General features: G+C 37.8%; 1 protein-coding gene across 1 annotated transcript; it reads right to left on the bottom strand.

Annotated features, from left to right (window-relative positions):
* Positions 1 to 1,850: 1,850 nt before the first annotated feature.
* gpr83 (G protein-coupled receptor 83) lies at positions 1,851 to 9,631 on the bottom strand. The gene is made up of 4 exons (XM_021476442.3): positions 9,144 to 9,631; positions 8,262 to 8,387; positions 6,150 to 6,283; positions 1,851 to 3,035 (listed from the first exon to the last, which is right to left on the bottom strand). The coding sequence occupies exons 1-4, from the start codon at positions 9,459 to 9,461 to the stop codon at positions 2,558 to 2,560; spliced, it is 1,056 nt and encodes a 351-aa protein (XP_021332117.1). The 5' UTR covers positions 9,462 to 9,631; the 3' UTR covers positions 1,851 to 2,557.
* Between the last annotated feature and the right edge of the window lie 3,603 nt (positions 9,632 to 13,234).

Genomic DNA, 13,234 nt, shown 5'->3' on the forward strand with positions numbered 1-13,234 from the left:
CATGAAAGGCATCGAGTGCTGTTGTTTTGGATTAACCCTTGTGCGCTGTTCAAATTTACTAAACTTATGTTAGGGTTGAAAACATCCACTGAATGTAACTGCTGTAAAAATGCATCAGATAAATATTTATTTTTCAATTTTGTTTTGCATAAATCTGTTACTCAACCTCAGTCATGAAAAAAAAAAAAAAAACTACCAAAACTACTAAATTGCTTGGGAACTATAGTTAAAATCCTATAATTTTCTAAATTCCCAAATGATGTCACAGTTCTGGTGAAAAAACACACACACAACATGACATATTTTCAATATAAAAAGTAATTGTGGACTGGATTATTAAAACTTTTTATCATAGTCTTGAACATGTGAAAGGTTTGTAACAACATTGGGTTTGATGCACTGTTAGATTTTCTTTTCTTCTCCCGAGTCCCTAGTTTACTCTTGGTGTCTGTTTGTGCTGATGCTGCATAAATACACAGTCTTTGTTTTTGTTTACTCCATGAAGTTCTGAGAGTAGCACGATCGCCTCACTGCAAGAAGGTTGCAAACAGAAAAATAAATCAGCAAAAAAGTAGTCAAATAATATCTACAAAAATAATAATAATAATAATAATAACAACAACAGGTATCCACAATATTCTACTTTGCTTGATTACCAAGTCGATGCAAGAGTGGTACTGTGGTACATCAAGCAAACTAGTATATTGTGGATACCTATTTTTATTTTTTTGAAGATATGATTGGAGTATATTTTTTGCTGATTTGTTTTCCCGTTTGTTGCTGCTGTTTGAATTTTTCCTTGTTTTGCACTTATATATAACTTCACTGTGTATGGTCATTTTGGCACTGTAAATAAACACCACCTTGCAAGACATTGCTTTGTGAGTAAGCCATAATTTTTTTCCCTTTTTCTAAACTTACATTTCACCCCCTGAAGACACGCTAGTTGGCTTATTTTCATCATAGAATGCAAGAGTGTATGGGTGTTTCCCAGTGTTGTGTTGCAGCTGGAAGGGGATCTGCTGCATAAAACATAAGCCGGATAAGTTGGCGGTTCATTCCGCGGTGTCAACCCCTGATTAATAAAGGGACTGAGCTAAAAAGAAAATTAATGAATGGATGAGTTTTATGAGCTGAGATGCATATTTGGATTTTCTCAGACACATCAGGGTAAGTGCATAAAGGTCACTAACAAATTTCATTAATTTGCCAAATTTGGCAAAAAAAATCTACAAAAAATCTCACTAATTTGCTGTTATCCTCCATACAAAATCCAGAAACTAAGTTTTTTATTTATTTACTTTTTTGCAAAGGCCTATCTAATAGGCATATCTAATATGTTAAGGATGGCAACTGATGATCCACAATAAACAGTACTAATTTTACCTCTTCCCAACAGGCAAAACTACCAACATTGATTATATGGTGTCATGGTTTTGTAATCAGAAACATTTGGTTATAATGGAACTTTTTAAAAAATTAGAAAAATTTAAAAATGTAAAAAATGAAAATCAATCAAAATCATTATATCAAAAAGGCAATGTTGTTTCACATGTCTAAGACTGTGATAAAAGATATAAAAAAATCCAGTCCACAATTACTTTTTTTATTAAAAATACATAATTTTGTGTCTTTTTTCACCAAATCAGTGACATAATTTATAATTTGGATATTAAAGAGTTAAAATCATGTAATTTTCGAAGCAATTTAGTAGTTTTGATCAAGACTGAGGCTGATTAACAGATTTCTCCATAAAAAAAAAAATAAAAAATAAATATATATATATATATATATATATATATATATATATATATATATATATATATATATATAAATACATGCATTTTTACATCAGTTTATTTCAGTGGATGTTTTCATCCCTAACATAACAAAGGATAGTAAATTTGCCCAGTGTGTATCCTTGTTTTTGTTTTTTTGTTTTTAACATATATTTTCTCCATATATGTGTAAATAAAGATTGGTCACCAGAAATCATTCTGCTAGCTGAAAGTTATGGCAAATTAAGACTCAAAATCACCTCAGAGTGGATAAAAACACTCTCAACAGAACAAGAGTTAAGAATGTGATTCTATCCAGTCAGAGCGTTTTTAATTCTCACATTATTTTCATCTGTTGTGCATTTCCAATGAGATGGATGTTGCTATGCACAAAACCACTTTAAAGTCTAGTGGTATGTGGTCCTCGGTTGTGTATCATGCCTGGGGTTTAAAGTCTATTGAGATCTTATGGGTTTTCTCGCCATTTGAAAACGACTTATTTTTCTTAAAAAACAGAAAAGTTTCATCTGTGCCCTGTGTATTATTTAAGTCATCTCCTCCATGGCAACACAGTGATTTGTTTTGGGAGATGTATGTGTCATTTTTGCTGAGATTATATGAAAGCCGTGGGAGGGATATAAAGATATATATGAGAAATCACTTATGGGATATGAGAGATGAGCTGCTACAGCATTTCACAAGTGAGTTTTCACTTTAAAAACCCAAAACAATATAATTCTGAAAGAGAAAAAGGGAACATCAGAATCTTGTGTGCTTCTTTAGGATTGCTGGATGGCATTGCCTTTGGCTATCCGTCCAATCACAGGCAGAGCTCGGAGTTCTGCTCGAAAGCTGTGATTGAGCCAGCAGTATATGAAAGGGTTATAGCAAGTAGAGCTCATAGCCAGCCAGTGGAATGTAAAATACACAGCATTGTTAGCTTGGATCACTTTACTTGACAGCAGCACGATGTAGCAGTTCAGAGGAAACCAGCAGACGGCAAACACGGCCACCACCGCAATCAGCATCTTTAAAGTGGTTTTCTTTCTCCTGCGCTGAGCGGCTGACTGAGCCAGTGTAACGTCACCAACAGCATTCTGGAACCAAACCTTCTTGGCCACCACAAGATATGATATGGAGATAATCGCTAAAGGCAATACGTAGAGGAGGACAAATGAGGCTAGATCCAGATACTTCCAGAAGAGATCGGAGGGATGAGGGAAACTGGGCCAGCAAACCATCCGCACTCTGTTATTGCTGGAAGAGATAAGAACAGAAGTCATCTAAGGGGATCGCTCATGCTAAATGAAAACGCTGATGCTTCATGTCATCTCAAACAAACACTGTAAGATATTTCTCAAAACACAAATTAAGGTATTTTTAATTAAGCCTGAGGGTTTTTTGTCCTTACATTGTCTATGAAGGTAAACATGAAATATACAAAAGGTTATGAAACGAATCCATATGATCCAAGCTGTTTTTATCTAGGTCTGAATAGATACATTATGCAAGTGCTTTGACAAGTCCCGCTCAGTCTTATGCAGAGCACTCAGCAAGGTTTTTCCTTCTTTTTTATTTGCAGTATAAATAAGGGAAAATACACAGAAAATAGAAATGTAGCAGCCGTGCTCATGTTAGAAGGTTAAGTATTGATAAAAAAAGTATTTCTCTGACTGTTTTTCGAAAATAGCTAAATCTTTAGCTGTGCGGGTAGAGTAAGGCAAGTCAGTAAAGGTGAAAGTCTTTGAAAGTCATTTTGTGCTGCTTTGATTCATCGTTTAGCTGCAGAATGCAATTATAAGGGGGACACACAAGTATAAAATGAATTTAGGTAAAGGGGTGTAGAGCCTACTGTTGGCTCTACAGGCCAGGGGTTCCCAAAAATTTCAACCTGCTACTACCATAATAACAATGTCAGTGACTCACGACCCCCATTTTTCTTGAAGGTGGTTATAAATAAATTAATAAAAATTGCACACACCTTTATAAACTGCCTATATAAACATGAGTGTATTGACAACACAAAACTGCAACAGTCTAATAACCATTTAATTTTTTTATAGTCATTTGTTAATTTGATTTGAATATATGGGGCGACATGGTGGCGCAGTGGGTAGCACTGACGGCTCACAGCAGGAAAGACGCTGGTTCAAGCCCCAGCTGGGTCAATTGGTCTTTCTGTGTGGAGTTGGCATATTCTCCCCTTGTTTGAGTTGGTTTCCTCCAGGTGCTCTGGTTACCCCCACAGTCCAAAGACATGTGGTATAGTTGAATTGAATAAGCTAAATTGGCTGTGCTTCCTAATGCTGGGTTGTGGCTGGAAGGGCATTTACTCTGTAAAACGCATGCTAAATAAGTTAACGGTTCATTTTACAGTGGCGACCCCTGGTTAATAAAGAAACTAAGCCTAAAAGAAAATAAATAAATAAATAAATAAATAATTTTAATATTAACCTCAAATATCTTGTTTTCAATGTATTAGAGTGCCGAAAAGGTTGTCAGAAAGAATAACCTGGCCCCATAAAATCCATCTGCTGCAGCTGACACTATTGCTGTGTGGATAAACCTACAGTTAACACCCCAGGGGTCACAATCCAATAGAAAAACAAATTGAAAGGCTGATGGGTTTTTATTTGTATGTTGTTGCTGTCGTCTTTTTACTGTAACTATCTTCTGTGGTTTATGAATAAAATATGGTAATTCTAATAGTTTAATACAATTGATTTGAGTTTTGGAAATCACCAATTGACCCCTCATCATTGTCCTGCGACCTCTACTTTGGGAACCACTGCTATGGGCAAACATGCGAGGTTTAATGAACCAACAAATTTAATGAAGTCATCCATTATCTAAGCAACTGCCAACACACAAACGTGGAGCAATTTTCCATCTTTTCAATTTACAGCATTTTAGGATCTCAGTTTTGTATACTTAGGCTTTCAATGGATAGACAGTACTGTGATGTTTGAATTTTAAAGGGGTGGTAAAATAAACCCAGGAAATGTGCAAAAAGGGGGCGTGGTCACAGGCAATGTAACATTAATAGCAGAGAAAAGTAAATACTGTCCGATTCAGCTATTTCCAAAGCTTGTTCTGTTTCAGTATTTGGGCTTCCAAAGGACATGACACAAAGAGTGAAGTGCTTACAATTTAATTTTAATTATGTTCCAGAGAATTAAAAAAAAAAAAAAGATATAGCTGTAGCATTACACAAAGGACACCTTCCAGAATCTCTCCCAGTTCAGTGCTGGATACGGCCAAAAATTTCTTAAAGGAGCAACAGCTCCAATCATAATAGAAGAAGCTGTGGATTGTGAGCCACAACCTGTAAGTATTTTATTTGTTAAAATTGATCTATCACGTGCATAGTATCTAGTGTTAATGGTATGTTGTACATAGCAAGGACATAAACAGGGATGTAAACAACGGGAAATGCTGTGTCACAATTACCAACTAACAATGGCACCGTAACAATTTAGCTTCATACAAATTCATATTTATCCATCAAATTCCTGTAAACACCCACAATCTTCACCATTGTGTGCAGTCTCTCCATATGCAGCCACTTTCTGTGCATTACACATTTGAAGTAATAAACTTGAGTTTGCAAAAGATAAGTTAAACATCTTGCAAGAGTCAGGTTTGCATGGGTTCTTCTTCAGTTCTTCATTTTCTGTTTGATTCAGGCTCAGACTAATATGGCTATGACGTTTTTGGTGATGTGGAGCAGATTCGCGAATCACAACACATTAAGTTTGCTGACAAATCAGAGCCTGCTTAGGCCATCAGAGGAACCAGGACATATGATAGTCATTTCATGCAGCTGAGTAGCAAAATAAAATTAAGGTAAGATTTTAAGGTAAGATTTCTTTTTTTTTTTTTTCTTTTTTTGCAAATGAACAACGAGCACACATTGTTTTTCACTCAGAAACATAACCAAGCTTAAAAAAAACACTGCACCACCCCTTTAGAGTAAAGCCAATGTCACATGGTTTTGAAATGAAATTAGAACGAATTAAAGAAATGGAATATATTTTTGGCTAAACTTTAAAATCATTTTATTTTTTGGAGAAACATTTCTGAGATAACAATCATGGGTTTAATATAACAGAAAGCTTCACTAGGCATAACACTTTTCTCATGGAGGTCCTTATCTCTCTCCATTCAGGCATACATGCAGAGACTTCCAGTTACTAGAAGGCATTCTGTTGTTCTGCTTTTTTAGAATTTATCTGTGATTCTTGTGCCCTGCACTGTTAAAATGTGTTAACATTAATATTTGCACCTATTTAAATTATATTCAATGAAAAAAGCAATGTCCTTTTTACTTGATTTTAATTGTCAGTAAGAAAAAAAAAAGACAGTGCATACCCAAATTCAAAGCGCAGCAGTTTCTGGTAAATGGCATGAGGTAGAGAGAAGCAGGAGCCCATGACCCAGATGACGCCGATCCAGGCAATGCCCTGAAGCCGAGACATCCGCTGCTTCATTGGATGCATCACCACCTTATAGACAGCAACAAAGCACTTGTCATAAATGTGCATTGGTTTTGTTAGGGCTTTTCAAACATTGCCCTGCTTTTATCGCTGGCAAAGGAACACCTAACACAGATTTTTATCAGTTATGAACCCAAAGCTGTTGCAGTGTTAACGCTGCATTGTGGTGTCAAACGTGTGTAGCGTGAAACGATGAAGTGTGAAGAATGTTAATGCTTAGGGCTTAGCAACCATCAGCCAATCACAAATCTCATAATCATGTGCTGAGTATTAACTGTTGTGTTTTAAATGCAAGCAGATTTCAAAACTGTATTACTTATTCATTCATTTTCCTTCGGCTTACTCCCTTTATTCATCATTGGTCACCACAGCGGAATGAACCGCCAACTTGTCCAGCATATGTTTTATCTAGCAGATGCCCTTCCAACTGCAACCCAGTACTGGGAAACACCCATACACAATCACACACTATACGGCCAATTTATTCAATCTACCTGTACCTCATATCTTTCGACTGTGGGGGAAACCAGAGCACCCAGAGGAAACCCATGAGAAAATGTGGAGAACAGGCAAACTCCACACGGAAATGCCAACTGACCCAGACCTTCTTGCTGTGAGGTGACAATGCTAACCACTGAGCCACCCTTTCTCCTACTTGAAATCAGATTATATTACATTTGAAAGTACTCAGTTACTTTTTATTGATTATATGATTGCATTTAATAATTATTCTCATGAAATATCTCATTCATTCATTCATTCATTTTCTTTTCGGCTTAGTCCCTTTATTAATCAGGGGTCGCCACAGCAGAATGTACCGCCAACTTATCCAGCATATGTTTTATGCAGCAAATGCCCTTCCAGCCGCAAGCCCTGTACCACATGTCTTTGGACTTGTGGGGTAAACCGGAGCACCAAGAGGAAACCCATGCGAACACGGAGAAAGTGCAAACTCCACAAAGAAATGCCAACTGACCCAGCCGTGGCTTGAACTAGTGACCTTTTTGGGGGGAATCTCCTTATCCACCACCTGTGTGTAGCATCCACCTGGATGATGCGATGACAGCCATGTTGCGCCAGACCGCACACCACACCAGCTAATTGGTGGAGAGGAGACAGAGTGATGAAGCCAATTATAATATAGGATGTTTAGGAGGCTATGATAGACAGGGCCAGTGGCCAAATATGGCCAGAACACCGGGGTTAAACCCCTACTCTTTTTCGAAAGACATCCTGGGATTTTTAATGACCACAGAGAGTCAGGACCTCGATTTAACATCTCATCAGAAAGATGGCGCTCACTGAGCAGTATAGAGTCAATATCAATATACTTGGGCGTTAGGACCCACACAGACCCCAGGATGAGCACCCTCTGCTGGTCTCACTAACACCACTTCCCATCCAGGTACTGACAGGGCGCAGCTCTGCTATGGTTAGTAGGTGACCATGTAAGAGTTACAGAGAGCTATAGCTTTATTTTAAAAGAAATAAAAATGTGATCAGATTACATTGTTAAATTTTTGCTGTAATTTGTGATCAGTATTGATCATTTCTAAGTAATCTACCAAGCTAGGCGTGCATTGTTCAGACAGGCATTTCAGCATGTTCGAGGAAATTGTGAATAGTTAAATAGAGTGCAAAAGAGATTCAATAATATTTCCCTTTAGAATTATAGTCTAATCAGGAGTAAGTTGTTTGTATGTTTTGCAGTTTCTATGTAACTAACTGTTATGCAATTTGGTCCAGTGTTCATCCAATTAATCACACTGACACTGCAAATAAGGAGATAGATCATGGTTTATGAGTTAACAGGAACATCAGTGCATGAATGCATAATTGCTATTAATTATCTGGGTAAATAATGAGAAATGCAAATGTGAAAGAGTGAAACACTCTGTTTTAGCAGGTGTTTAGAATGACCCTGTGGATTTATACTCAGCCTAAAGGTTTCATTGATAAAATTCTACAAAAATTTCAAAACACTTACCTGGTGTCTGTCAATGGCGATGGCAACCAGTGTGAGAACAGAGACATGGACAGAACAATACTGTGCAAAGCGGCTCACATGGCACATCACCTTCCCAAACACCCATGTGCTGTAAACAAATCGAACCTAAGAGGACACATATGTATTCAGATGGCTGTGGATCCAGATGCATGAATTGAATTGAAGAGTGTGCACATGCACACCCCCACACACATTCACAGAGGGATGAATCATGCTTTTGCTCTCTGTTGTCTTTACTGAATAGTTCAAGATAGAGAACACACACACACACACCATTGTATGCAGGATAGCCCCTCTTATTTACTGATAATTTAATAAGATAAATGTATTAATAGACTTCTTTATTTAATAGCTAGTTAAGTATAAAAAAGTATGTCCAAGCAGATAAAAAAATGCTTTACAATTAAGTCTTAAACTCATATAAGCTTTTAAAAACAATAAATAACTTTTCATTTATATTATGATTTAATGACTAATTAATGTAAATTATTAAAATACTTGAACCAGAAATGTACGTTAATGGGTTATTATTGATATTTTTTAAATGACTACAAATGAACAAAACATTTATTGTCGTTTTCAAAAACGGTCACAGGGTGTTAAGGGGGTCATTTTGATGGTTTTGTGCCAAATATGACAAATTATGTGGATTATTTGCCAGTGCTTTGAATAACAATAACAATAATTACTTTTAAAAGAACAATTGCAAGTGTGTTCAACATAAAAGACTGTCGGGTTATATTGTCTATTTGAATGTTATAAAAAGCAAGCAGAGTAAATCTATAACAATAATATTTTAACAGTAACAGCGTCGATATGTTGCTTTCTTAATAATAAGAAGTGAACTCGTGTAAAACTTACCAGAGTAAAAGGCGTGTTGAGGAGAGTTATGAGAATGTCAGCAATGGCTAAATTCATAATGAACAAACTTGTCACTGAGTGCATCCGTTTATTCTTAATAACAACGTGACAAACGACCACGTTTCCGAAAAGCGAGATGATGATGATTACGGAATACGCGACGATGAGCAGCGCTCTGATGGTCGGTCTGTGGGATTCAGACTCGTAATTCGATCCTCTGTCGTACATCGAGTCCAGGGAGAAATTAAAGAACGTGGAGAAATTTTGCAAGATGTAAAACTGCGAAAATAAATCCACAGAGGTGTTTCTGAATGTCATCGTGCCGGGATTCTCCGGAGCAGGTGCAGTGTGGAAAGCGCAGCTCTGGTCCACTTTTGGACACAGTTCGGCGTGTTTGAGTCAGGCTGTGTCGAGCGCGGCGTCAAGTGGATCGGATTGGACGGTGGCCACTGTTATGCGTCTCAACCCCTGGCATTATTATAATAATCACAGTTTTTTCACTAAGAACTACCACATCTCTCTCTCTCTCTCTCTCTCTCTCTCTCTCTCTCTCTCTCTCTCTCTCTCTCTCTCTCTCTCTCTCTCTCTCTCTCTCCCTCTCTCCCTCTCGCACACACATTATTGTTTGAACAGCTGTATTTGTGAGCATTAGCCCTAATCATAACCCTTCAAGAAAGCTTTTTATATTATTTTTACATGTTCATTATATGAAACCTACAAATAAAAATAAATAAATAAGTTAGCCTATATATTGTATATATTCACAGGTAATCGATAGAGTACCCTCCACAAGGAAGGGCTCTGCCACGAGGGCAATCCTGTTGGCAATCTCAACATAGCCCCCCTCTAGGACCTGGAGCATGGGGGAGGAGAGCGGCTTGGGTCAGGAGACATGGCGAGTAAGACAGCTCAGGTGACTATAGTAGCTTAGTCGACTCTGGCAGCAGTAAATTCGGTGGTGGCAGGCATTCTTGAAGCTCAGGAATCAGTATTGGCATCTCTGGCAGTGGAGAAGGCTCTGACAGCTTTGGTAGTGATGACCATTCCTGCAGTGGCAGTGGCACCTATTCTTGCAGTTCAGAAGCCTTCTTATGATCTGACTGTAGATGGCTGGAGCCTTCTTATGAACTGGCTGATTGGTGGTGACCATGCTCAGAACAGGAGCAACAGAATTGCAATAGACATTAGGTTTAGGAATCACAATTATTGCATACTCGCTGGAGTTGCAGGATTAAAATGAGAAGCTGCAGGCCAGGCGATCATTGCATCCTAGCTATACATGCTGGAGCCGCTGGTGAGGTCTAGTATTGGCACACCATTAGGAGTGAGTGCAGGAGCAGCCAGGCCAACTGAGTCAAACTGGGAGATACAGACAAAAACACAGGTAAAACAAACGTTGAAACTCAGCTTAGTCAATTTATTAATCCGGGGTTGCCACTGCCGAATGAACCGCCAACTTATCCAGCAGGTTTTTATGCAGCGGATGCCCTTCCAGCCACACCCCATTTCTGGGAAACACACACACACACACACACTCATACACCACGGACAATTTAGCTTACCCAATTCACCGCATGCTGTGAGGCGACAGCACTACTTACTGCGCCACTGCGGTTTTGCTGTACAATGCATATTATTGGTCCTCTTCCATAATACTTAACAAAATGTGGAGTCCCACAATTTAATATAATCCTCTAATATTCAGTGGGATTCATGTAATGGCATGATTGAACATGCTTGAACGGGCCTGATAATTCACCCTGAAACATTATCAAGACATACAATCTCCATACAAGTAAGATTTGCTAGGGAAATAAGGTTCTCGACATAGTTCTCAATGGCTTTGTTTTTTCCTGCAGAAATATAATCTATAACACTAGATCTATGTCATGTATGCGATTAAGAAAGTTTATCCGATGAACAGGCAGGGGTTAAACACCAGCAAAGATGAAACAAGAGATAATCCAAAGTACAATTTAAATAATAAACAATAACAAGTCAGGACAGGTGACAAACAATCAAAAACAATATGAACAGTCCAGGGATCAAAAATACAGAGAAGGCAAAGACAAAATAGCTCTTTGACTTGGAGCAACAGCAACAGAAATATATATATATATATATATATATATATATATATATATATATATATATATATATATATATATATATATATATATATATATATATAGTTGTATATATAATAAATATAGTAAATGACTATGAGCTGGATCTGGTGATTAGTGTAATGCATTGTGAAATTTGTAATCTGGGAGGCTGACACATGAAATAGGTAGAGTGCTCTCCAGCAGGCCACACAAGTTTAAACTATGAGAAACTCATATATTTCCATGCACAAAAGAAAAAAGTACACGTTTTCTAAAGAAAATAAACTCTCGTCATGAGTAATTTGTGGTTGAATGCCTATTTCAGATATTTATTGTCTGTATATTGTAGATTATTTCCTTATTGCCTGAGCTGGTCCATTGTAGCACAGCAGACAGCTCTGAAATAAATAATCATTATTGTATTGTTGGCAGTAGTGACCCAGTTTAAGGCAACCACATATAATTTTTTTATAGCCACAGGCTCAATAATTTCTTTAAAGTGAAAAATCAATATCTTTGTGACAGCCAACACTTAGCAGTCTCATGTTATATTTTATTTTAAAAAATTAAAAAGTCAGTCAAATGAACATTGAAAAAAGATGCTCAGATCAATAATAATCCAATGTCCATAGTAAAATGTAATATGTAATGTTAAATTCTGAGTGCAATTGTGGCTTAATAATTACAGAGTCATGGGAAAATAATGAACGTGATCTCTAATGACTGAGGAGCCCTTGAGTAAGGCATCTAACCTTCAATTGTATCCTGCAGGTGCTGCAGCAAATGATGTACAATGTGTGTGTGCAAATGAATGGGCGTCACGCAAAAGACAAATTCTTTATGTCACCAGCTGAGGGAGGGTCACTATAGAGTGTTTGGCCTTCACATCACTCACTTAGTCACTAAAGAGAGGATAAAAGGACACTTTCGTTCACATTGTTTGAATTGTCTTGAAGGCTTGTGAAGTATAGACATTCATACCACCTGTTTTTGCATTATACATATCTATTTGTTGCTATGAATTCCATAGAGTAATCCTTGAATCGACTGATTTTTCTGAGGTGAAATGAGGTGAAAATGGGAAACACACACTCACTGGTCACTTTATAAGGTACACCTTACTAGTACTGAGTTGGACCCCCTTTGCCTTCAGAACAGCCTTAATCCTTTAGGGCATAGATTCAACAAGGTACTAGAAATATTCCTCAGAGATTTTGGTCCATGATAGCATCACGCATTTGCTGCAGATTTGTCGGCTGCACATTCATGATGCAATTTTCCCATTTCACTACATCCCAAAGGTGCTCTATTTGTCTGAGATTTGGATATTGTGGAGGCCGATTGAGTACAGTGAACTCATCGTCATGTTCAAGAAACCAGTCTGAGATGATTTGTGTTTTATGACATGGCACATAATCTGCTAGAAGTAGCCATCAGAAGATGGGTACACTGTGGTCATAAAGTGATGGACATGGTCAGCAACAATGCCCAGTTGCTGCTAATGTGCCCAAAGTGTGCCAAAGAATTACACCACCACCAGCAGCCTAAACCGTTGATACAAGGCAGGATGGATCCATGCTTTCATGTTGTTAATGCCAAATTCTGACCCTACCATCTGAATGTCGCAGGAGAAATCGAGACTCATCAGACCAGGCAACGTTTTTCCAATTTTTTATTGTCCAATTTTGTCAAGCCTGTGTGAATTGTAGCCTCAGTTACCTGTTCTTAGCAGACAGGAGTGGCACCCTGTGTGGTCTTCTGCTGCTGTAGCCCATCTGCCTCAAGGTTGGAGTTATGTTGTCTTTCTATCAGCTGGAACCAGTCTGGCCATTCTCCTCTGGCATCAACAAGGCATTTGCGCCCACAGAACTGCCGCTCACTGGATATTTTCTCTTTTACGGACCATTCTCTGTAAACCCTAGATGATTGTGCAAAGTCACTTAAATAAACCTTCCTCATCCATTCTGATGTTTGGTTCAATTT

The sequence above is a fragment of the Danio rerio genome, chromosome 5 (assembly GCF_049306965.1).
Source record: "Danio rerio strain Tuebingen ecotype United States chromosome 5, GRCz12tu, whole genome shotgun sequence".
Lineage (NCBI taxonomy): Eukaryota > Metazoa > Chordata > Actinopteri > Cypriniformes > Danionidae > Danio > Danio rerio.

Coding starts and splice junctions, on each gene's coding strand:
- gpr83 (XM_021476442.3), bottom strand. CDS start 9,461: ATGACATTCAGAAACACCTCTGTGGATTTATTTTCGCAGTTTTACATC. Junction 8,388..9,143: donor TCAACACGCCTTTTACTCTG/GTAAGTTTTACA, acceptor GTGTCCTCTTAG/GTTCGATTTGTTTACAGCAC. Junction 3,036..6,149: donor CTGCTGCGCTTTGAATTTGG/GTATGCACTGTC, acceptor TATCTCTTCCAG/CAATAACAGAGTGCGGATGG.